Below are 22,867 nucleotides of genomic sequence, written 5' to 3' on the forward strand. Positions count from 1 at the left end.
ATCCAAGAGGAAGGCAGAAAATTACTGTGCTCTCTGCCTTCACTCTGCATCATATTTTTAGCACTTCTGCTTGATCACTGCAACACAAATAATTTCATTTTGGGCTACTCAGAGCACAAAAAATGTAATTGTCTTGACTGCAGAACTCACACAACTTCAGCAGTGTCAGAAATGCTTCATTGTTCTGGAGATACATGAGGAAAGCATCTTGGAAATGAATTAAATGTCACCTCAGAGATGGAAAGTGTCTAAAAAAGCTTTGCTGGCTGAGCCAACAGGGTTGGACTGGGGAGGTCAGCAGGGGCTGAAATGTGTTTGTGGAATTTTGTGCTGCACTAACTGGTTTTGGAGTTTGGCTTTAGCAGTTTTGGTGGTGGAAGGAGGGAATTCTGGAGTAGCAGGGCAGCATTTGTCCAGGGTGAGGGGTTGTATTTACTTTTGGGAATTGTGTTTTAGGAGCTGCAATCTCTCTGCTGTGAGATGCATTAGGATTTGTGTTGGTGCAAGATGAGTATGAGGGAGAATGAGGGAATTTTTATAGCTCAAGAAGAAAAGTTCCATGTTGGCATTGAGTGAATGAAAGTGTGGAAAGTAAAGGGAAAGTGCAGGAGGCAGCAAATGGGAAGAAAGGGAAGGGAGGATGAAGTGGAAGAGGTTATTAGAGATTTTCTTGTTTTCTGGCCTTTTTGTTACAAGAAGACAAATCATCACATCCTTTGGCCTCCGTGGTTTTTAACAGCCCAGCAAAGACAGGTGAATTAAAGACACACTGAAATGCCTGAAGGGATTCAGCGTGAGCTCAACTGACTTCAGCCTCCAGGTCCTGGGAAGAAATCATCTGTGTATTAATAAAGGACCTGCTGCAGGTTTTTAGCAGGGGCTCCCCTGGGTCCTGCAGGGAGGGATGTGGGCTCTCCCCTTTTTGTGGTCCTGGCTCCATTCTTACAGCTGGGTTCTCTGATGTCCCACCTCAGCTGACATGTGGAATTCTTCCTACCAGGAATCCCTAAAATGTGATTTTTTTTTTTTTTTTTTTTCTTTTAACTTCAGGTTGTGAAAGGCCTGACCTATTTATGGAGTCTGAAGATTTTACACAGAGGTGAGTAGCAGATGTTTTCTGTTTTCCAGTGAAATTTTAACACCACTTTCCACAAAGGCACTTGACCAAGCAAACATCTGCTTTGAGTCCAGTGGGGTAATGCAGAATGAATCTTCCTCGTTAACCTTGCACGCTTACTTGTAAAATATTTTTATTGCTCTTTTATTGGCCTCCCTCCTCCCCTGAAAAGGACTGAAGAGAGAAATGGATTTTACAAGGGTTTAGCAGCTGAGGATTGCAAACAGGTACCCAGTGGAAAAATCAGCGTGGAAATGAGATGTTTGACTGGTATTGGAAATAGAAAATAGTCAATGAATTTTCTTTGGTGCTTCAGAAATCTCATGGGACAGCCACCAGTGTTGCTGGAGACTTGAGATCTCTAAAATCGTGGCCCACTGTCCCCCCTACCATGGTCAGGGACAGTTAAAGGCTTCAAACCTGCTTGGACATAAGTCATTTTTGGGTTTTGCTGTTTATTCTCTTTCCTGCAGCTAATCTGGGGAGGTTTTTTTTAAACTTGTCATTTATTTTTGGCTTTTTCCTGTTACCTTTTGTTTAAAATATGTCTGCTTGGAAAAGTTAGTTCAGATACACTAAAACTTTAAAAAACAATGTGGAAAATGCTGTTTAAAACACAGAGAAGCCCCTTCCTCCTACACCAGCCCTCCCAAAAAAAGAAAAAAAAAAAAGGATAAACTCATTACGTTTTTAATGTTTCTGAAGTGTCTGGAAGTAGCTGCTCTGGTTCCTGATGCAATTCCCCCATCTGCTCCCTCATCCCGGGAGCACAGCTGGGGGGTGCAGTAACCCAGGTCACTTCTGAGGGAAAGAGGAATCAGGAGAGACGTGGGGGATGTTAAATTCCAAGCCAGAGAGCTGAGGCCATTCCCTGTGGGGTGACTCCTGCTTTTGCAGGGGCTGGGAAGTCAGGGTGAGGCCCTGGTGAGGTGAAGGGCCATGGCTGGGTCAGCGCCAAATCCTGGGATGGGTTGGGTGGGAAAGGACCTTAAATCCCATCTCATCCCATCCCATGGGCAGGGACACCTTCCCCTATCCCAGGCTGCTCCAAGCCCTGCTAACCTGGCCTTGGACACTTCCAGGGATCCAGGGGCAGCCACAGCTTTTCTGGGAATTCCAGCCCAGCCCCTTCCCAGCCTCCCAGGGCCGGGACATCGGCTCCAGCTCCTCCTCAGTCCCACACATCTCCATCTCAAGGATGGCTCTGACTGGGAGCAATGGGCTGTCCTGGGTGAGGCAAAGAGGGAGGTGGCCAAAAGAACAAGCAGAGATCAGGTAAGGACCTGGATTTTATGGAATCACAGAATCAGTGAGGCTGGAAAAGCCCTCTGAGACCATCGAGTCCAACCATTCCCCAGCCCTGCCAAGGGACACTGCCCCATGTCCCCAGCTGCCACATCCACAGGGCTTTTAAACCCCTCCAGGGATGGAGAACCTTTTCCTGTGGGGAAATCTTTCCTAATACCCAACTTGACCCTCCCCTGGCCCGATTTGAGGCCATTCCCTGCCACCCTTTGTCCCCCAGGTTGAAGGGCTGCACCTGGATTTGGCCCTGGGCTGGATTAAAAGAACAGAAATAACCCAGAGCCCACAAGCAGCTCGGAGCAGACACAGATTGCTGAGGTGGCTTTGTTTCTGTGGTGGTTTAAACAACTCACCTGCTCTCCTGAATGCTGCCAGGTGCAGGGATTTATCAGTTCCATCCTCTCACAGCAAGAGGAGGAACAGTCTGGTGCTGGAGTGCCACAGGAGTTGTCAGAATAAATAGAAAAGGCAGCAGGAACATCCATGGCTGGGTATGGCTCTGAATAGGTTACACAGTCATTGCCACACTTTTATAACACCCAAAAAGGAAAGAAAATTAAATTTAAAAAATTTTTTAGCTTTCTCTGGCCACCTTCTGATTGTGATTTGGAGAGAGCATGGTGGAGCATAAACACTGTAACACTTTCTTGTGCTGCTGCTGTACATTTAAAACCTGGTTCAGATTTTTGCTGTTCCAGGAGAACAAAATCTCCCTTTCTGCCTGGGTTTCCTTGCTTTGATTGAGGATCAGCTCTGGGGTTTTGATGAATGATGTTTGGTCCTTGCTGTGGTCTGAAGAAAAGCTCAGAAACTGATTTTTCATCACACTTCTGGTTTTTCTGGCCTTGCTCTGTTGCTGGATTGACCCGAGCGAGAGCAGCACTGCAGAATGCCATGGAGGGGACCGTGAGCATTCCAGGTTCAGCAGCTTCCCCAAGGACTGGCTTTCAGTATTATTTTACCCATTTTTAGGATACAGAAAATGTGTATTTCTGTATCTTCAAAGCAGGAACAGAGGGATGGAATGGAAGACAGGTGATTAATTTCTCCAGGTGATGTCCTTCAGCTGTCTCCTGGTTTTGATGCTCAGAGGTAAAGGAAGGAATTTTGAGCCCTGACTTCCTTGCTGTCTCACCCAGGGCAGAGCAGGGGCTGGTGGAGAGTCAGGAATTTCCAAGGAAGGGGTGAAGCAGTCCCAGGGCAGAGCTGTGTGCCTGGAGCGGGGATTAAAGCAAAGGAAACAAACAATGAGCAAGTCTTTTATTGCAGATCAGACATCTCAGCAAATATTACAGCTTAACTTCAAAACAAACCTCGCAACTAATGAGGTGATAGCCGTGCATATTAATAAACCCCGAGCTGGAGTCGCAGCCATCACACCCACATCAAACATAAACATAAGATTAACACCTCCACCACTTCTTTGGAAGATGTGAGAATGTCCCAATGATAAGTGTGCTCTTTTCCCCAGAGGATAAGAAGTAGAAATGGAAGGGTAATGAGAAATTAACTTAGATTTAAAACAGAATTAGCAATTAAACAAGTCTAATCATGTACAAAGTCAAAGTTTGTATAAAGACAAACCAAAATCTGTTAAGTTCAAGAATAAGTATAGACCGTGTGCATTTTATCTGGCGTGTTTTGCTTTGTTCACACCTGCTTATTAAAGGAAGTGCAGGAAATAAATGTTACCCACTTGTGTTTAATTGTACTGAGCTGGATTACTGTGCTTGGCTCTGTGAGTACTGGGGGTGTTTATATATATATTTACTTCATGATTCGGGCACCTCCGTTCCTGGTTAGGTTTTAAACTGGTGCCAGAGTTGTGGAAGTGTTGCTGGTTTGAAATGTGGGAGAGCTGAGGATGTGGAGCTCTCGTGCACTGTGGGTTGCTCTGTGGCAGGAGGAGGTTTGTGCATCGCTCAGACCATCTCCTTTTCCTCCAGGATATTAGAAACCAAGGATATTCTACTCCTCTTTGTTCTGGATCAGCTGGGGAGCGCTGGTTGGGAGGGACAGGCACTGGATGAGCATTCCCATCTTCTCACCAGCGATTGTTTGATGAGGATTTCACCAAAGATGTCCAGAGCAGTATATCTGACTCCCCGCTCTGCTGTTTTATCTCTGTGGGAAATAATCAGCATTAGGGCCCTCTGTAATGAAGCACAGACACAAATCCAGGGGTGTGGATGTGGATGTATCAGCCTGGGAGAATGGAAGGTGTCCCTGCCCATGGTAGGGGGGAACAGGATGAGCTTTAAGGTCCCTTCCCACCCAACCCATCCTGGGATTCTGTGTTTCCATACATTTATTTATGTCTATATGTATAGCTAAACACATGCTTGCCCACTCATGGACCACTTAAGGCTTATTTAAAAAAAGATAATCCTGGCCTCTGCCAAACCACGCTGCTGCCTTCCTTGAACCCGGCCTGTTGCTGTTTGCTGTTTTTAAAAAACAGGAGAAGTCAAGAGACAGCTTTTAAAGAATCTCAGGGCTTTTTTTTTTTTGTCTCCCTCACACAATCATGAATCTGTTTGCTTTTCAATGCCACAAACGAGTGAAATGTTTGGTGTTCAAAAAGCTGAACCTCTGATGGTTCTATTTACTGGTAAGTAAGAGCTTGGAGGTCCCATTTATTTGCAGAGAGGTGAAACTACTCAGGCAGCTCCATCACGAGGAGAACTTGTTCATCCTCCATAATGATGCTTCATAGAAATCATTTGTATTAAGCAAGCCCTGGTAATGGGAGCATAATGACCCCTTTTGGCTCTTGTTTAAATTCTTTCACTTCTAAACACTAATATTAATCACAAGCAGATGGTGCAGAACATTATTTATGCACATTCGTTTCCCAAACCCAAAAAAATATTTAACCCATTAACTGAAGTGGGTTGTGAAACCAACAGGCTAATTTGCTGATGGGCTGATTTTTCTCCCTGCTTTCAGTATATTTCCTGCAGGGTTGTCACTTCCTTCTCATTTTGAGGAAATGAACACAACCATTGGAATGCACTGCAAATATTTTATTAAATTCCCGGATTTTGTGGTGCTGTTTAATTCTGCTGGAAGGACAGCTTGGATTTGCTCTTGCAGAGTTTGTTGGACTGTCCCATGCTCTGCAGGGTCCCCAGCCTCCCCTGCCCGTCCTTAATGCTTTCTGCCTTTTAGGATTTTCTCTTCTTTTCAGCTTTGTTTGTGGAAGGATGTCGGGATCAAGCAATGCTTAATGAATGACAGATGGTTTTTTAATTCTATCAACTTAGTGCCACTCTCCCACGTGGCAGAGGGGAAGGGGAGATGGGGCCTTGGCTCTTCCTGGGTGGGAGCTGGGCAGTCCTGCTGGGACAGGGCACAGACATGGGGTGGTGGTTTCCTCTGTGGGTCGTGTTGAGGGAGCAAGGATGTGTGGGCGGCTCTTGGAGAGCAGAGAATCCTGGAATGGTTTATACTGGAAGGGCTAAACTCATCCAGTTCCACCCCTGCCGTGGACAGGGACATCTCCCACTATCTCAGGGTGCTTCAACCTGGCCTTGGACACTTCCAGGAATCCAGGGGCAGCCACAGCTGCTCTGGGAATTCCAGCCCAGCCCCTCACACCCTCCCAGGGAACAATTCCTTCCCAATATCCCATCCGTCCCTGCCCTCTGGCAGTGGGAGGCCATTCCCTGTGTCCTGTCTCTCCACCTTGTCCATTTGGTTGCTGATTATTTTTGTTACAGCTAAATAATACAACTTGGATTTAGCAAAGTCACTCAGCTCTGGAGGAGACAAAACTCCATCAAAAGTGCAGCACGTGGATTGAATTCCTAAAGACGGAGATCAGGAAACACAAACTGAGGCTCTGGATGCTCAGGACTGGGTTTTTGGCAGGGGGAAATTATGGAATGTACCAGCAGTGTTGATAACTCACTTCAAAAGTACTGATCCACTTGGGGTCTGTAAGGAACTATTGAATGCTCCCATTTTTAATCTGGATTTTTAGCTCAAATATAGCCGAGCATTTAATCAGCTTCTTAATTGAGGTTATACATTTCTACATCGCAGAGACAAATTAAGGCAGCTACTGTGGTACCAGGAAACAGCTGCTAAACCAAGGCAAACCTAATGATAAACAAAATTAGGTTCTTTTCTAGTTGGGTTTCATCCATCTGCCCCCAACCAGTGCTCACTTTTAAAGGAGGCACAGATTCAAGCTATTGCTTTTAATCCATTTTGACAGAAGAAAGCAGTGATTAGGCAAAGCCACTGTGCTCTAATCTCCCCACGTTTAAGCCAGGCCATAACGTGCACATTCTGCTTTCCCACTGGCATCCCTGGAACGGCAAAGATGCTCAATGTTTCCTGCACTAAAGCCAGGCTGGATGTTCAGCACTTTATTCCCATGTTGATTTTACAGCAATGCACCGACTTCCTTTGGCGTCAGGGGGAGGCAGCATTAGGATATTTGCAATGACAAGCTGGTTTTGGGATGGACATTGATGGTTTGTTTGCTGGGATGGGGTTGGTTGATCATTTTAGGGCTTTGCTGGTAGTTCACCTCTGCAGAAGCCCTAAAACATGGATGTGGAGCCAGAAGCTCTGAGGAACAGTGCACAGAGCAGAGCTGCAGGATTAATCCCTGTCCAAACGTGGTACTTCCATCTATCCCTATGGAATTCCATCTTTTTTTTTCAGGCTGATTTTCCAGTTTGTTAAAATCCCTGTGAGTTCCATTCCTGTCCATCAGTGCACTTGGTTTCTCTTCCAGACTGGTGTCACCTGCAGGTTTAATAATGTGGGTTATTGGTATTGTTTAAAGTCATCTGTGTGATACCAGGTCATAACTGTATGGAGAGGATGTCTTTTATAGTTTTATATATGTATGTATGGAATGTTATCTGTGCTGCTGACTTACAAACCATTGCATTTGAAATAGATTTTTGTAATATTTCCAATCAAAACCTACCATGCCAATATTCACAATGCTCCCTGGATATCTGGGGTTGTCCTGTGCAGGACCAGGAGCTGGATTTTGATGTGAGTCCCTTCCAATCGAGGATATTCTATATTTCTAGATATATGGTGTATATATTATGCAGGATAGTATGGATAATCCAGTTTTTTTCCCCCAAACAGATGTGAAGCCATCCAATATGCTGGTGAACACCCGGGGCCAGGTGAAGCTCTGTGACTTCGGGGTCAGCACCCAGGTAATCCCCCCCTTTGCATCTCTCCCCATTCCCTTTCCAGTGTCAAAATCACCTGGCAGCCCCACAGCCAGCCGCTCTCTGCTGGGACAGCCCTATTCATTTTTAATCTCCGGGCGACTTTTCCTTCATCTGAATATGATTGTTCATTGTTTAATGACAGTAAAAACTGCTGATATTGTAATTACTACTTACGAATAGCAAACTTCATTGATATGCAGCTTTGATCTGGGAGCGTTTGGGCCAGACAAAAGGGAGGGCAGAGCACGAGACGTGTCTGGGGAGCCCAACTGGCCCACAATAAAAATTAATATTGGGAGCAACAATAGTGGTGGGCTCTGACAATGTGCAGCACAAATTTTAATTAATTTCCATTTTGGGCCTCCCTGGAGAACTTCTCTGCTAGTGACCCATGAGCTCGCTGTGCTGTTGATTTGAATTTCAGCACCTTTTCCTCTCAGCCAAACACGAGGCCCAAAGAGAAGGTCAGCCTTGTATTATGGGCTGTCAGGGGCTGTTGTCCCTCCAGCGTATTTAGTGCTCCTCGCATTCAGGGGATGAATTGGGGCTTTATTCACGTCTTGAGCCAGCTGACTGAGAAATGAGTGTGCTCAATCCTACTTCCTCCCAATTGACTTTTTATATCAGACTAGTTTGGGGTACTAAAGCGAGAAGCATCCTGTTTAACACAATTGTTTAAGGTTATCTGCCATAAACTGTAATGCAGTGCTTGTTTAAATTGGAATCCTCATTCCCAACCCAGGCGAGATTTAATCATTTTTAACGCCTTGGCAGATAAATTTGTTCCCTTTTTACATAATTTTTAGTTGATTTATAGGAATGATGATTGTAGGTTAAATGAGGAATAATTGCCCATTTTATTTCCACATTATCTTTATATTGTTCTAACAGACTGTTTTGTCTGATAGCTGGTGAATTCCATAGCCAAGACGTATGTTGGAACAAATGCTTATATGGCGGTAAGTGCATTTATGCAGGAATAACATTGAAATGGAGCTATTTGTCCTCACTCCTGTTCTGTCTGGTGCAGGATCTGTCCTAAATCAATCCTCAAACGCCATCTCTTCCCATCCCCTGTCTGTGGGACAGTTCCACTTCTTGCTGAGAGGGAAGAGTAATATTGGAAAAGTGGGGGGCTTAATGTATTTTTAGTTGTTTTTACTGCCCTGTGACAACTGGGAACAAAGGGAGCCAGTTGGATATTCAAAACAATAGGTTTTCACTCACAGCTTGGGGCTTTTTGCAGATCAGTGACAGCCCCAAACTCTCCACAGTTTGGGAATGCTGGGGTTCAGGCATTTAAACCTGTGCAGAGGCTGATGGGTATTCCTGAACACCCTGTGGGGATGTTTCCTATGGAAATCTGAAGCTGAAAACATTGGGATTGATGATATTTGGGCATTAAAGTGCAAGTTGCGTAGTTCATAACGTAGCAAGTCATCAGTACTTTCACTTTTCTGTACAAACTTTGGTCAGTGTTTGTTAACATGAGACCACTTCTGTCCTGTTTCTGTACCTTAAAGCTGAAATTCCCATCTTTTCTTAGATCCTATTGGCACATTGCTAAGGATGGGGCAAGGTTGGGGTTCAGAGCTGCCAAGTGGCCTGTGCTGCTCCTGTCACCGAGATCACCACAGTGCCAAGAGCCAGCCTGAGAGGGAACTGCACAAATCAGAGTGGATTTTCCATCAGATCCATTGGATCCCTTTCAGTTCTCCATTTCAGACGTGAAAACTTCGCTGTCTCAGTTTAAAGCAGTTTATGAACCCCTCTTGGTTTTGGCCATTAAAATTCTTCAAGCAAACTGCTTCTAATATTAACGATGAGAAAGGAAGTGCTCTGCTCGTTTAAAATAAAAATGTAAACAGCACAAAGGGGTTGATGCTCGTGTTTTTCAAACCTCAGGAAAGGAGAGGGAGAAATCCATGACCTTTAATCGCTTTCAGGTATTTTTTTCTGACTTTCTTCTCAGAAGAAAACGGCGCCAGGTGCACATTTATTTGCTAAGTGCTTTTCCACTCAAGGTGTTACTCACTGTGTGGCTTCTGAAAGGCTCATGTCACCATCCTAGAAAGACTTGGGCTGTCCTGTGTCATCAGAATACTCTGCAGAAAAATGGGGGTTTTTAAAAAAATATATAGATAAAAAAAGAGCTGGAATACAGAGATCCAGACAAAGAAACAGCTTCAAATTAATCAACTTTTCCAACTCAGCTGTTACTTCAAACTGGTCTTAAGCAGGGCTGAGAATTAAATTGTATTATGCTTTTAGTGCCCAAACCAAGATTACAGTTCTCTTTCCCAGGTGTACATTAAATAAATTGCTTTTTTTGCCTTCTTGTTTCTGGATGAATGTGATGCCTCCATCTCTTAATTGTGAGGGAGAAGTTGAAGCTCAAATGTGCTCAATCAGATTTTCTGTGTTAAAATTGTTTTGCTTCTTGATTGAGTCATTTGTTGTCATCGGATTTCTAGGCAAGTCCTCAAAAAATAATGAAGGTCATAAGCTTAGGTTCACCCACTTGGCAGACTGTCAGGGAATTTGAAACTGTTAAAAAAAATTGAGGTTTTCTTTGAAAGAACCAGAAAAAAAAAAAGAAGTTTTTTGACTGAGAAATTAAAATTTCCACCCAAAATGCGTTTTCTGTAAAATCATGTTGTCATTATGTTATATAGAAAAAAAAAATTGGATGAAAAAATAGTCAGATGTAGAAATTATTAAGAGAAAATACTTCGGTCCATGTATCTAGAGTGATCCATGTGTTGCACCCTTTATGCATCTGTTATTCCTATTTTCCTCTTCTTTTCCATACTTTTAAATTCATGGGAGTACTTTTTTTTAAAAAAAAAAACCTGATTTTACTTGCCCTTATCTTTTGTGAACCCATAATTCCTCAGCAGAAGTTGCTGTTCAAAGCTTGAATTTTAAGAATAAACAATTTAATATTGCTCAATGTGAATTATAAACCTGATTTGGTGGCTCAGGAAGGGTCTAAAAAATCGGGTGGGTGTTACCACCTTGCTTGGCCCAGGGTAGCACATCCCATATTATGTTATGAAATTACTTTTGGCTGCACATTTGAATCTGTGTGAGGGTATTTGTCAGTATAAAAAGATGTTTAAAAATCCCGTGATGCTGTTGCAAACATTTCTAAGATATTGCTGACCTAGGCTAATTATTTTGGGTCACTAACAAATGAGATTTGGTCCAAGAGTTGAAATTGTGGGTGTTTCTTTGGGTTGTGGCAGTTTGGGAAGGTTGTTTTTAGAGGGGCTGTGGGCAGCACTGTGGTTTTTATTTAACACTCACGCTGCGATAAAAGCTCCTGACCTGGGATTAGCAGCACAGAGTAAACATCCAAAACCACATTGGACTGGCACTAATTTGGGAGTTTGTTTTCTAACAAAGGTCTCTGGATTATTAAAGACTGAAAACACAGCCAGTGCTTTGTAGGTGGCTGGGCCAGACAGGTGCATTAACAGCACAGTGGGGAGAGGAGTCTCAGGGAGCCTTTTATTGTTGCATTTCATGCTGTACTTGACCTTGGAAATGCTTAAATTGTGGCTTTCAAGTGAAAACCAGCAGATATATTTTACAGCACTCCATTTCATGAGGCGTTAAACCTGCTATTAATAGTTTGGAGCAGGGCTTTTTTTTTTCCCTACAGGTCAGAAACCCAAAATTAAGAAGTATATCAAATAAAATTGCCACCGTGTGGCTTTGGTGATTCTTTTGGCTTCAGTAACTTTGCTTTTTAAACTGTAGTTACTCCCCAACCCCTGGACTCCACACAGGGAATCTTTTCCTTGCTGTGCTGCGTGGGTTTGGGGAGGGATGTGGGAACCATTGGATTCTCTCAACGTGACCTTGTGCTTCGCTCTCGTGCATGAGCCCTTGGCTTTTTCCTTGGATTAAACAACTCAAACACAAATCCAAGGCCAACCTTGCAAGGTGTGTGGACATGGATTTTCCTGAAGACAGGATTTGCTCTCAGCCAGGTTTTCTGGGGAGCTTTGGAACATCTTGGTGCCGAGGGGCAGCTCCAGTCTCTGCCCTGGGATCAGTGACAGACCCCAGGGAATGGCTGGAGCTGTGCCAGGGGAGGATTCAGTTGGATTTTAGGAAAAGGTTCTTCCTCCAGAGGGTGGCTGGGCACTGAACAGGCTCCCCAGGGAATGGGCACGGCCCCAAGAGCTCCAGGAGTGTTTGGACAACGCTCCCAGGCACAGGGTGGGATTTTGGGATGTCTGTGCAGGGCCGGGAGCTGGACTTTGATCCTTGTAGATCCCTCCCAGCTCAGTGTCTCCCATGATTCTGTGATTTTTCCCATTCCTTGTCCTGGAGCAGCTTTTGTGCAGCATCCCTGTCTGTCTGCAAGGCTCAGGAGGTTTTTTCTCTCCCTCTCTTCGCAGCCTGAGCGGATTTCAGGAGAGCAGTATGGGATTCACTCGGACGTTTGGAGCCTGGGGATTTCCTTCATGGAGGTATGCAGAGAGCTCTCACCTTCACATGCACGTTGCAAGACTCAAATTAACTCTTAACATCAAAATAACATCACAATATTTGAATTTAACCTTTTTTTATTCTTTAAATTCCCTGTGTATTCATATGCTTTCACCTATTGCAGATTTTGGCTGTATTTAGAATGGGTTTGTCCATTTGAGGTCTTAAATAAAACTCCATATTTGAGTAGGAAGTAGGGCCCGGTGCGTGGAGGCTTCTGCATCCCCTGAGCACCTCAGGGACTGAAAATGATGCTAATTTTGGGCTGCATCTTCCCAGGCCAGGCCTGAGTGGGTGATTACTGGGGTTAGAACAGCGGATTCGAGGTTGGAGCTGCTTAATGGCCTTGCAAAATCTTGGCAGAAATATTTTGCACCATGGTTGAAGCCTCTGCCCTGTGTGATTAAATGAAGTGGTTGGATTGAAGTGTTCACAGGGGCTTTTGGGAGAGATTTCTCACAAGCAGAGTTTGCAGCAGGAGAAAATCTATGAAAGTGAAGCTGTTCAAAGAGAATGTGGCTGGAAACTGTGTGGTTTGGGGGTTGGAAAGGGATGATCTTTAAGGTCCATCCCTAGTCCAAACCAGTCTGGGATTCTAAATGCAGCCATCCAGGAGCAGCAGCCACAGTTGCTGCAGTTCTGGGCAGAATAAGGTCAGTTTTATTCAGGAAGGGGGTTTATTTTCAGTTTAAGGCTCACAAGGTGGTTTAAAAACATATTTTTTTGTAAAAACAAATGATTGTTGGTAGGAAAGTGAAGCCAGAGAGTTGAAGCTGAGGAGGAAGGCCTGTGTTAGGATCATGTCTTGACCAGGAAAATCATATCTGGTGTGATCTGGGCTGGGAGAAGGGACCAGTGGCTCTGGACTGGTGGTGGCAGAGGGATGTGGTCACACAGCTCCTCCACACTGGCCTGGGCTGGCCAGAAACCCTCCAGCAACAGCTCTCAGGGGAGTTTCCCAGCTTGAGGACAGTCCCAGGAAGGAAATTCCCCTCATTTCATCCTCTAAGAACCTTCACTCAAACCGTGGATGACTTGCACCATCTTTCCTGCTCTGCCTGACAAAGGCATGATCTGATTAACCAAAATTCTCAGTGCCTCTCTCTTTTTCTCTTTTTCTCTTTTTCTCTTTTTCTCTTTTTCTCTCTTTCTCTCTTTCTCTCTTTCTCTCTTTCTCTCTTTCTCTCTTTCTCTCTTTCTCTCTTTCTCTCTCTCTTTCTCTCTTTCTCTCTTTCTCTCTCTCTTTCTCTTCTCAATTATCATTAAGATGAAGCTGGATGTGCCTTTAGGTGAAGTGCAGCCAGTATTTTTTGCAGAAGGTGAGGTACAAGTTAAGCAGTATCAGTGCTGGCCCTCTGCATCTTGGCAGATTTCATCTTTTGTAGCCCCCAAATGAACCATTTTTACATTTTCACACAATAAATTCCTTGCCAAAGCCCTTTTAACCAAAATGAGAGTGGTGAGTGCTGAATCACTGCTTCCAGATGTGGTAAATCAGTGTCACCAAAGCCAGCTCTGAGTGGCAGGGATGACACGCTTCGATGTGTCACGGGGGAGGGAGGGCTCTTCATTTGTTTTACCGCACATTTGAATGGTTTGTGATGCTGGAGAGCCCTCACTCAGCATTTGGGGAGAGATACAGACCATGTTCATACACTCTGTAAATAATTCTAGCCAAGAAAGGGCTGAAATTGTATTCCAGGAAGACTTGACGGTGGTGTTCTTGGTGATAAAAAGAGCGATAAAAGGACAAGACTTCATAAATAAAGCATTTCCCAGTTCCTTTGCTGAAATAAAAACTGTGCCCTAGCAGATCAGTGATCCACTACACACCCCAAGACATTTGGAGTTTATTTTAGGGTTGTTAGTGGATAACTTGGCTGGTCATCAATTCCATTTGCAGGGTGAATTTTATTAGGAAAACTCCTTTCATTTGCATTTCCACCCCTGTTTTACACCTTCCCAACTTTTTTCCTCCCTCCCTCTCCCACTTTGCACGGATGTCCCCTGAACCAGATGTGCAGGAACCAATTTGGGGCTGTGTGCTTTGTTAATTGGTTTGTCAGCTGCTCCTGCGAGACCTCTCCCCACCACGAGCAGGGCTTTATTGAAGTGCTCTGAGTGATGTGTTAAATGATGAAAGCAAGGACAGGGGCTTAGAAAAATGCCTCCAAAAAGGTGAAGAAGGTGCTCCAAGAGCCACGCAAGGTCACTGTCATTAAAGTAACACCGTATTGACATGGGGATTGGGAGTGGAGACACCCAGGCTCTGGCTGCTGCAGCTGTTGAAAAGGGAAGCTGGTGTTTGCTGTAGGATTTTAAAATCATCTGCACTCAGTAGGGTCGTACTCCAGCCCTACACCTCGGTGTTAGCACCGTGGCACCATGTTAATTTAAAAGAAATATCTTGTGGGATCGAGTCAGCGAGGGCTGTGCTGGCGGGTGAGAGTACAAAATTGTCAGGAAATGTTCTCATTTTCCTTAATGCTCTTCTGAGCCTTTCAAATGGCTGGAATTTCTTTGCTGCAAAGCTGTGTGTGATGAGAAATGGAAGTGTTATTTGGGAGGTTAAGGAAACTGCCCCAAAAAACTTGCTAGGAGAGAGGGAAAAGTCTGGGATGGGAGTCCTGCCTGAGCTTTGAGAAATGGGGAGTGTTTGTGCTCCCTTTGAGGCGAGAGGGATCTGAGGGCACTCAGTCTTCCCTTCAGAAATAGAAAAGATAAATTAAAAATTAAATTAAAATATAATAAAATAAGATATGCAGCCATATCATCATCATTATTATCATATTATTATCATTATTATCATTATTGTAATGATTTTTGTTAGTTCATTTTTTTGAGTTTGCCTTTCTTCCTTCAGGATTTTTTGAAGGGAATGGAATTTAATCCATAACCTGGGGAAACTGTTTGAAAGTGTTTCATCACAAATAGTTTGTGTGTTTCCAGGAGGTTTTCCCGTGTTTTATTTAAGTGCTCTTGGGTTGACAAAGCAAGTTCAATTTAAACCAATGACATTGCTGTCACTACACTGCACACTGTGTCAGCATTTTCATTTATAAAAGCTGTTTTTCAAGGGTTTGTAACTCAGCCATAAAACACATCCAGGCTGCCCGGGCTGGGGCTGAGTTTGTGTGAGCTCTGGAACCCATTCCCTCTCTCCAAGAGCCGTGTCCTGCACAGGAGGAGAAATTAAATTGCCCAATATTTCTTGTTACTCTCCAATATGACTCTGATCCCACCTTCCCGTGGCTGTCATCCACAAGTGAACTCTAAAACATCCAAGGGAGGATAAAATACATCTGGTTGGGTTTTAATAGCAGCATCAAGGCCGGGTTGGATGGGTTTGGAGCAGCCTGGCATAGTGGAAGGTTCCCTGCCCATGGGAAATGAACTTTAAGGTCCCTCCCAAGCCACCTCATCCTGGGATTCTGTGATATCCTTGCCAGGGCTCGTTTTATCTCCAGACAGAATTGGTGTAGTGTTAAAATGCAGGAAGTGAAAGCAATTTGCTAATGCCCAAAAACCAAGTAAATTTTGGAAGTAGAAGCTCGTGTGCTTGGCTTTTTGCTCCTCCTTCTGTGTCACATCCTGTTCTCTGCTTTCCACTGTCCTCTGTTCTCCTGTGTTCCAGGCCTTCTTTGAAAATTAAACTTTCCTACAGAGATTATCCCTGTTGCCTCCCCCAGGGAAAAGGAGTTTGTGCATCAGTTTTAATATTAGTTTCCTATTAATTCTTGAAACTCTCAGACTGAGGATTTTAATGCTTTGGTTACCAGAGTTCTCATGAACTGTGGATTTGTAAGAACTTTCAAGGGTTTTTAGCAATCTCTTAAGAAGTCATCAGGCATTTTCAGGGCTTGTGTGCATTCCCACACACAGGAAAACCAGGAATTACCCAACAAATGTGCCTTTCCTCATTACTTCAGGCACGTCTGAGCCCTGGTTGCACTGTCAGAGTGGTGGAGCTCAGACTCTTCATCCCTCTCTGGCTGGGAGCACAGAGGGAGCTGGAGAAGAGCTCACTCAGCCCTCAAAGAGCCGGAGGAAGATGCTTGAAGAGGATGCTCCAAGAAAAGCAGCTCTGCTTGGAGATGGTTCTCTACAAACACTTCAGTCTTAAGGATGTTTAACTGCATAAAACTGGTGTCTTGAGCAGCGCCTGGTCAAGGAGGGAAGGTTTCAAATCTCCTTCTGAGGAGTCTAAAATGTGGGATCAGTTACATCTCATCAGCTTGGAAGCGATGCTGGTTCAAGGCCAGGATTGTGAGCTGATCTGAGGGAAGTTCTGCAGGATTTCACTCATCTGTGGATGCTGTGGGTGCTCTCGGACCAGGTCACACCCTTATCTAAACCAGGGCTGCAGATGGGGTGCTTAGGGACAGGGTTTAGTGGTGGTAATGGTTGGACTTGATGCTCTTAAAGGTCTTTTCCAGCATAAAGGATTCTGTGATTCCAGGTGGTGGAGGAAGAATCTGAAACCCAGATCTTGCTGGTACAGCCTCATTTTTGTAGTAGTCTGGAAGAAGCAGCCTCAAGTTGTACCAGTGGAAGAAAAGTAACACTTTTCCTTTAGGACTAAGGAAAGCAAGGATATAAAAAAAGCTTGTTGTTGTTGTTATTGCAATGAGGCTCACCTTGTTGCTGTCAGGTTTTAGGGACCGTAGTGCTGTGATGTTTGTGACTCAGTGACAACTCCTTGTGCTCAGCCAGGCAGAGGAGCTGTCACGTGCACAACCCACTCAGCAGCCCGAATCCTTCTTATTGAGGAATATTTATGGAGTTCCAGCCATTCCTTGTGGAATGATGCACTTCAGAAACTCGTTCTTGGGAGAAAGCTGGCCTATATTTTTATTATTTTTTTCCCCTGGAGCTATTTTGGGTGATTTGTCCAAGCAGTGCCCATCCCCTCCAGTTCCTCTCCCACCTCCAGCGCCCACCGGGATGGGGACAGACAATGTCCAGCCACACCACGAGCCTCGTGCTGGTGGGATTGGGAGTGGAGGGCCCAGTGCCTGAGGGTTGGGTCATGAATTAATAATTGCTGTGTGGTGGGGGAGGCCCCTCACAAGAGCTGGAGCCGGGAAGTTGCCTCGCAGAGCGCTATCAATCACTCAGTGACCAGAACTTCCAGTAATTAGTGTATTTTATGGGCCTTTGCTTCAGTGACTCGGAAGCACATATGCTCCACTCCCAGCTAAACTTAGCCCGAGTAATATTCCAGGATGATTTATCCGCCTGCTGCACTGGGATGTAACCCTATATTAGGTGAAGATTGTGAACTAAGCTGCAATAAAGTGGAAGTTTAGGTACAGTTTGTGCGGGTTGAGACCTCGATGGATCATTGTTGCTCAGCAATTGCTCTTAGGCCACTGTGGGCAGGGAAATAAATAATCCAGTTCTCCACCCAGGCAGAGGGATGAGGGGACAATTAAGGGATAACATCAGCTGTGGGTGTTTGGAATGTATATTTTATCTATGGGGTTACAGGGTTGTTTAATGTATATAACACAATATCGAATGTGTATTTATATTTTTGTATATACGTGAGGGTGGTGAGGCCCTGGCACAGAAGCTGTGGCTGCCCCTGGGTCCCTGGAATGTCCCAGGCCAGGTTGGACGGGGTTTGGAGCACCCTGGGGTAGTGGAAGGTGTCCCTGCCCATGGCAGGATGGATTAGAGGACCTTTAAAAGGTCCCTTCCCACCAAACCATTCCAAGACTCTATCATTCTGTGTACTGTTTCCTATTCTTACTCTGTGTAATACAGTTGTTTCTACTTTGAAAGAGTCAAAAATTTAGGAAGTTTCCCTGCCTTTTCCCATGATTTAACTGCCTGTCCTGGCAGATGAACCCTCACTCCAGCAGAGATGAAGCTGAGCTGCATTTCCACCAGCACAGCCAAATTTAACCTATTTCTCCCCTTTTGTATTGAATTTAAATCCAGCAAACAACCGAGCAGGAAGCCTCTCTGCTCAAACAAGGAATCAAATTAACCCTCGTGGAGCGTTTTTGGAGATTTTGCACCTGACAATCACCCTGAAAAGCCCCTGGCCCACCTTTGTCCCTTTGGAAAAGGCGCTGCCATTCTCAGCGTCACCTTTGAAGATGCAGCACTAAAAGCCTGGTAGTATCCAGGATTTGTGGCCAGGCAGAAATGTGCAATTTAACCCTGATTGTCTGCAGCCTTTAGCTGGCAGTGCATTTGCTATAGTTCATATTTAAAAGAAGTCAAAGTGAAACTAATTATCTTTAATTAAGGCGAATTAGGCTTTGATTTTTAATATATTTTTACGCAGCGACAGAGCTGCAACTCATCTGCTCAAGCCAAGGAATGTCCCAAAGGTTATTAGGGCATATTTCTGGTGTTGGTAATAACCTTCCCCCTCCTAGCCCTGGCCACCAACAAATCTGTCACTTCATCCGTCTCCGTTGCGCCGCTCCTGCCCCTCCGCAGGGGTCGCAGATTCCACAAGTTATCAGCTAATGGCCTTATACATTAAAAATTGAAGCTTTCCTCACTCCGAGGCCTTGCAAGGCTTTGTTCTTAAGCCCCAGACACTTTGGAGTGCAGCTGCAAACTATAGGCAGAAGATTAAATTAATTTGTAACTCTTTTTTTTCTTTTTTTTTTTTTTTTGGGCCTGCATTACTAAATCCTGCACATTTAATTGAAACCCTACTTCAAGATGCTTTGTGTTTCTGTTCCTCTTTGTTGTCAGTTTAACCTCAGAAGCACTTTAACGCTGCTAAATTGCTGTTATATCCTTTTGGATTTTTTTATTTTTTTAAAAAAAAACAACTCTGCAGTAAGAGGACAGTGAAATTGATATTAGAAGGAGAAGAAAAATCTTGGAGTAGTTTTTGAGGTATTTAATATTTATTAAGGTCCATACCCTGCAGAGTTTCAGGTGATTTTAAGCCCATCTATCTAGGAATGTATAAATTGGTCTTGGAATGAAATTTCACCTAGGGAATTTTATGTTATCCAGTAGTTAAGTCTGATTTTGAAAGTTTCCCGTGTCTGAGCGTGGCGGAGTGGCGGCTGCTTTTCCATAAAATGAGGGTTTAACTGCAGTGCACAATCTAAATGCAAAATCCTTGGATGGAAATTTAATTGTGTAAAATGTGCACGAGGTAATTAAGAACAAATTTTAGAACATTTCGGACTATAAAGTCCTCCTTCAGCTCCATCACTGGCGATATTGCGAGCGCTTATTTTCAATTTGCAGTTATGCTGAGAAACATGGAATGTGTCTAAATTAAGAATAAAAGCATCCCGTGCTCTCCAGTGTAACTGTAAATTAAAAAACAACTTGCACAACATCGACAATAATCTAAGTGGGAAACTTTATCGCCTGAGTGTCCTGAAAATATGTTTTGAACTTCCTTCCCTCAGACACTTTCCAAACAGGATACAGGCAGAGCTGCCGCTCTCATTTTACTCACAATATGCAGCAGGCAAGGAAGAAGTGAGCTGGAGAAAGCAGTTTGTAAGGGGGGGGTTTCTGGATTTCCCTCTTCGGTTCTAAAATGGTAAATCACATTATTTCAACAAGTATTTGAATTTTGTGTTCATTTAGCTGCCCGTTAAGTGTATTTGAGAAGAGGTTTTAGTTGCTTTAGTTTCCTTACAGTGCTCAGTCTAGAGGTTCTTCCTGAGTCAACACTTAATAATTTGAAATGTTGATTTTTTAAAATTGCAGTTGATATCAAAATTTGATCGTTTGGCAAAAGTCATCATACACACACACTGTACCTCTGTTATTTCATAATCTGGGATTATTTCTCAGTTTATCAAGTGCTGGTTTAAAATCTGATGGTGTGTCCCATCCATCCATCCCCTGCCCAAGCCTTGGGGAAGGCTCTTTCTCAGGACACAACCTCACTGAGCTGTTTTAATTGCTCTTCTGGGCTATTTCTGTGTTTAAGACAGGAATTGTTTTAAAAAACACACACCTGCACTCCAAAAAAACTCCTCCATGTAGCTGCTCCAAGGTGAAATGGGGTGGCAAAGTGTTTTCCTGGCACGATTCTTAGTGATTGGTCTCCTTCTTGCTTCTGTTTCCACACTATTCTGCCACTGCAATTCACTGGGCTTTTTAAAATGAAGGTTTTTACAGTTCTTGTGTGGGAAAAGACCTCAAGATCATCAAGTCCAGCCATCAGGAAGGAATCCATAGGGAAATGAGAACCAGCTCCCTGAAGTTCAGGCATTCCCTCCTCAATATCGAGACATAAAACACTGATCAATTCCCAAACCAAACTCATGTGAATGGAAATATTCTATTTTTATTAAAATACCTTTAAAGAACTGCAGGTTCTGGAGTTTCATCCTGCAAATGCAGAGAAGTTTTGGACAATGTGTTCATTTGGTAGTTTTTGGATTTTCCATCCTGCACTGGGCTTGTTCCTCGTGTTCCTGTGACTTCCTTGAGACAAATGATAGTTTGAAAATCCCTTTAGTGAATCTCTCATCTGTTTGTTGTTTGGGCTTCGGTTTTTTATCTTTACTTTCACTGGGACACTTTTTATAAATCTAAATCTACACACAGAGGTCACTGGTTGGCTGAACTTAAACCGTTTTACTTAGTAAATTTAATTAAGAAAATACAGTGCAACTCATAAGCAAATGAGTTTTTCCTAGTTTTAAACCAAACCACCCTCTTGAGTGTTGATTGCCTCGCTCGACCCCTGGTGATACAGAAACAGGCAAAATTAAAAAGGACATTAAAGCTTCATTAAATCTGAAACACATTTAGTACAGTGACATATCTGCAGGCTATTTCAGGGAAGATTACAGACTCTTTGCTAAGTTTCTTAATTTATAATACCTTGACAGTCTTGCAGGGAGGAAACAAGTCTGAGCAGATGAAGCCAGTGGTGGTTCAGGGGATGCAGAAGTGGCACAGGAGCTCTCCCTGCCTGTGTTTGCAGCTCTCAGCTTCACTGAGAAATGTTCCTTTTTAACAACCCCCAAAGAACTTGTTGCTGATGCATTTGGGGTCCTTCAGTGCTCATTTATACACCCTGTACTTACGTCTGGCTCTTTCCCCAGTTGTTCTGCTGCATTGGAGCCCCTGCTGAGGCCTGGAGTGGTCAGGGAGAGGGAGCATCAGGGGGAATGGAAATGCTTTGTTTGAAGTCATCATCGAGGCAGTGATTGTTTTTCTTAAATAATATCTGCAGAACGATGCTCTGTGCACAGAACCATCATCATCTTCTTGTTCCCTCTGTAGTTTTTCACTATTCTTCAGCCAGTCATTGGAAAAATCAGAACTTGCTCTGCTGCTGTTCACGGAAAACTGTTGGGCATTTATAGGTTTATTTCTAGGCTGTCACAACAGCACAGCTCCTCAGGATCTCAGATGTCTGCTTGGAACAGAAGGGTGGGGCTCCCAAAAGAGGAGAAGGTGGTAAGGGATGTGTTTTAGTAGCCCCTGGTCCATAACAGGAAATGAAGGGTCTTTGCTTAGCTCTGCAGCAGCCATTTTCAGAGCCTGCCATGAGAGCGCCCTGAGTGACTTTTCTGAGGTGGGAGTGGTCACAGAATTCTAAAATGGTTTGGGGTGGAAGGGACCTTCAAGATCATCTGGGCAGGGACAGCTTGCAGTGTTCCAGGCTGCTCCAAGCCCCGTCCAGCCTGGCCTTGGACACTGCCAGGGATCCAGGGGCAGCCCCAGCTGCTCTGGGCACCCTGTGCCAGGGCCTCCCCCCTCCCAGGGAACAATTCCTTCCCAGTATCCCATCCATCCCTGCCCTCTGGCACTGGGAAGCCATTCCCTGTGTCCTGTCCCTCCATCCCTTGTCCCCAGTCCCTCTCCAGCTCTTCTGGAGCCCCTTTAGGCCCTGGAAGGGGCTCTGAGCTCTCCCTGGAGCCTTCCCTTTTCCAGGGGAACATTCGCAGCTCTCCCAGCCTGGCTCCAGCCCTCGGAGCAGCTCCAGGGCCTCCTCTGGACAAGAATGTTGAAGTCAATATTGTGAAAGCTTCATTTAGCAGTAGAAAATTGTTAAAGTAGGAATTGTTTCATCTCTCTCACACAAATGCTCTGGGACCCACTCTGGGTTTGTGATGTCTCCCTCGAGGATCTGGCAGAAATCTGCTGGTTTTGCTGAGGCTCCCAGCCCAAGGGCTGAACTCTCCTGGGTTTGGAGAGCAGCTGGAATTGCAGGAAGAGCTCCATCTCTGCCTTGTTCCTGAGATGGTGAGGCTCAGGGATGCCTGGTGCCCCTTGCCCACCTCACTGCAGCTCTGTCTGTGCCTGGCTCTCGTCCTCAGGAGAGTTTTGTGCTGCCAAAAGGCTGAAATTTCACCTCGGGGGAGCTGCAATCTGGCCAGGTCAGGTAGCCCCAGCCCCAGGGGCTCAGGTGTCAGCGCCAGGGCAGTGCTGGGAGGCCGCTTTTGCCCAGCGCTGCTGTGGGGTTTGTCCCTCGTGGTGGGTGACACTGTGCCTCAGACCTTCAACGTTGCTGCTCGAGCTCAGGATGGTGGGAATGGGACTGGTTTATCCAGCTGGGAAATCCCTGGTGTCACTGCATCCATAACCTCTGTGCTAGGCCTTCTCTTCTGGAGGTCGGTAACAGGAGGAGTCTCAAAGGTTTTGTGGGGTGTAGGGAAGCTCTTGCCTCCTTTGTAGACTGTGGAGAGATTGGCACACCCACAGAGATCAGAACAGAGCTGCTCTGAATGCCCTGTGTCAGCTCAGGGTGTGCCAGGGGAAGTTCAGCCTGGAT

General features: G+C 44.7%; 1 protein-coding gene across 2 annotated transcripts in view; it reads left to right on the forward strand.

Annotated features, from left to right (window-relative positions):
• The window catches only part of MAP2K5 (mitogen-activated protein kinase kinase 5), a 120,056-nt gene that overhangs the window by 51,220 nt on the left and 45,969 nt on the right, over positions 1–22,867 (forward strand). For both annotated transcript variants that reach the window (XM_042039142.1, XM_042039141.1), the window contains exons 13-16: positions 1,051–1,099; positions 7,541–7,614; positions 8,541–8,591; positions 12,045–12,116. In XM_042039142.1, the coding sequence (XP_041895076.1) occupies positions 1,051–1,099; positions 7,541–7,614; positions 8,541–8,591; positions 12,045–12,116 (246 nt within the window). The remainder of the gene's footprint in view (positions 1–1,050; positions 1,100–7,540; positions 7,615–8,540; positions 8,592–12,044; positions 12,117–22,867) is intronic.

This window comes from Corvus kubaryi, unplaced genomic scaffold, assembly GCF_017639235.1.
Source record: "Corvus kubaryi isolate FWS band 111438036 unplaced genomic scaffold, C.kubaryi_AGA036_p1.0 37394, whole genome shotgun sequence".
Classification (NCBI taxonomy): Eukaryota; Metazoa; Chordata; class Aves; order Passeriformes; family Corvidae; genus Corvus; species Corvus kubaryi.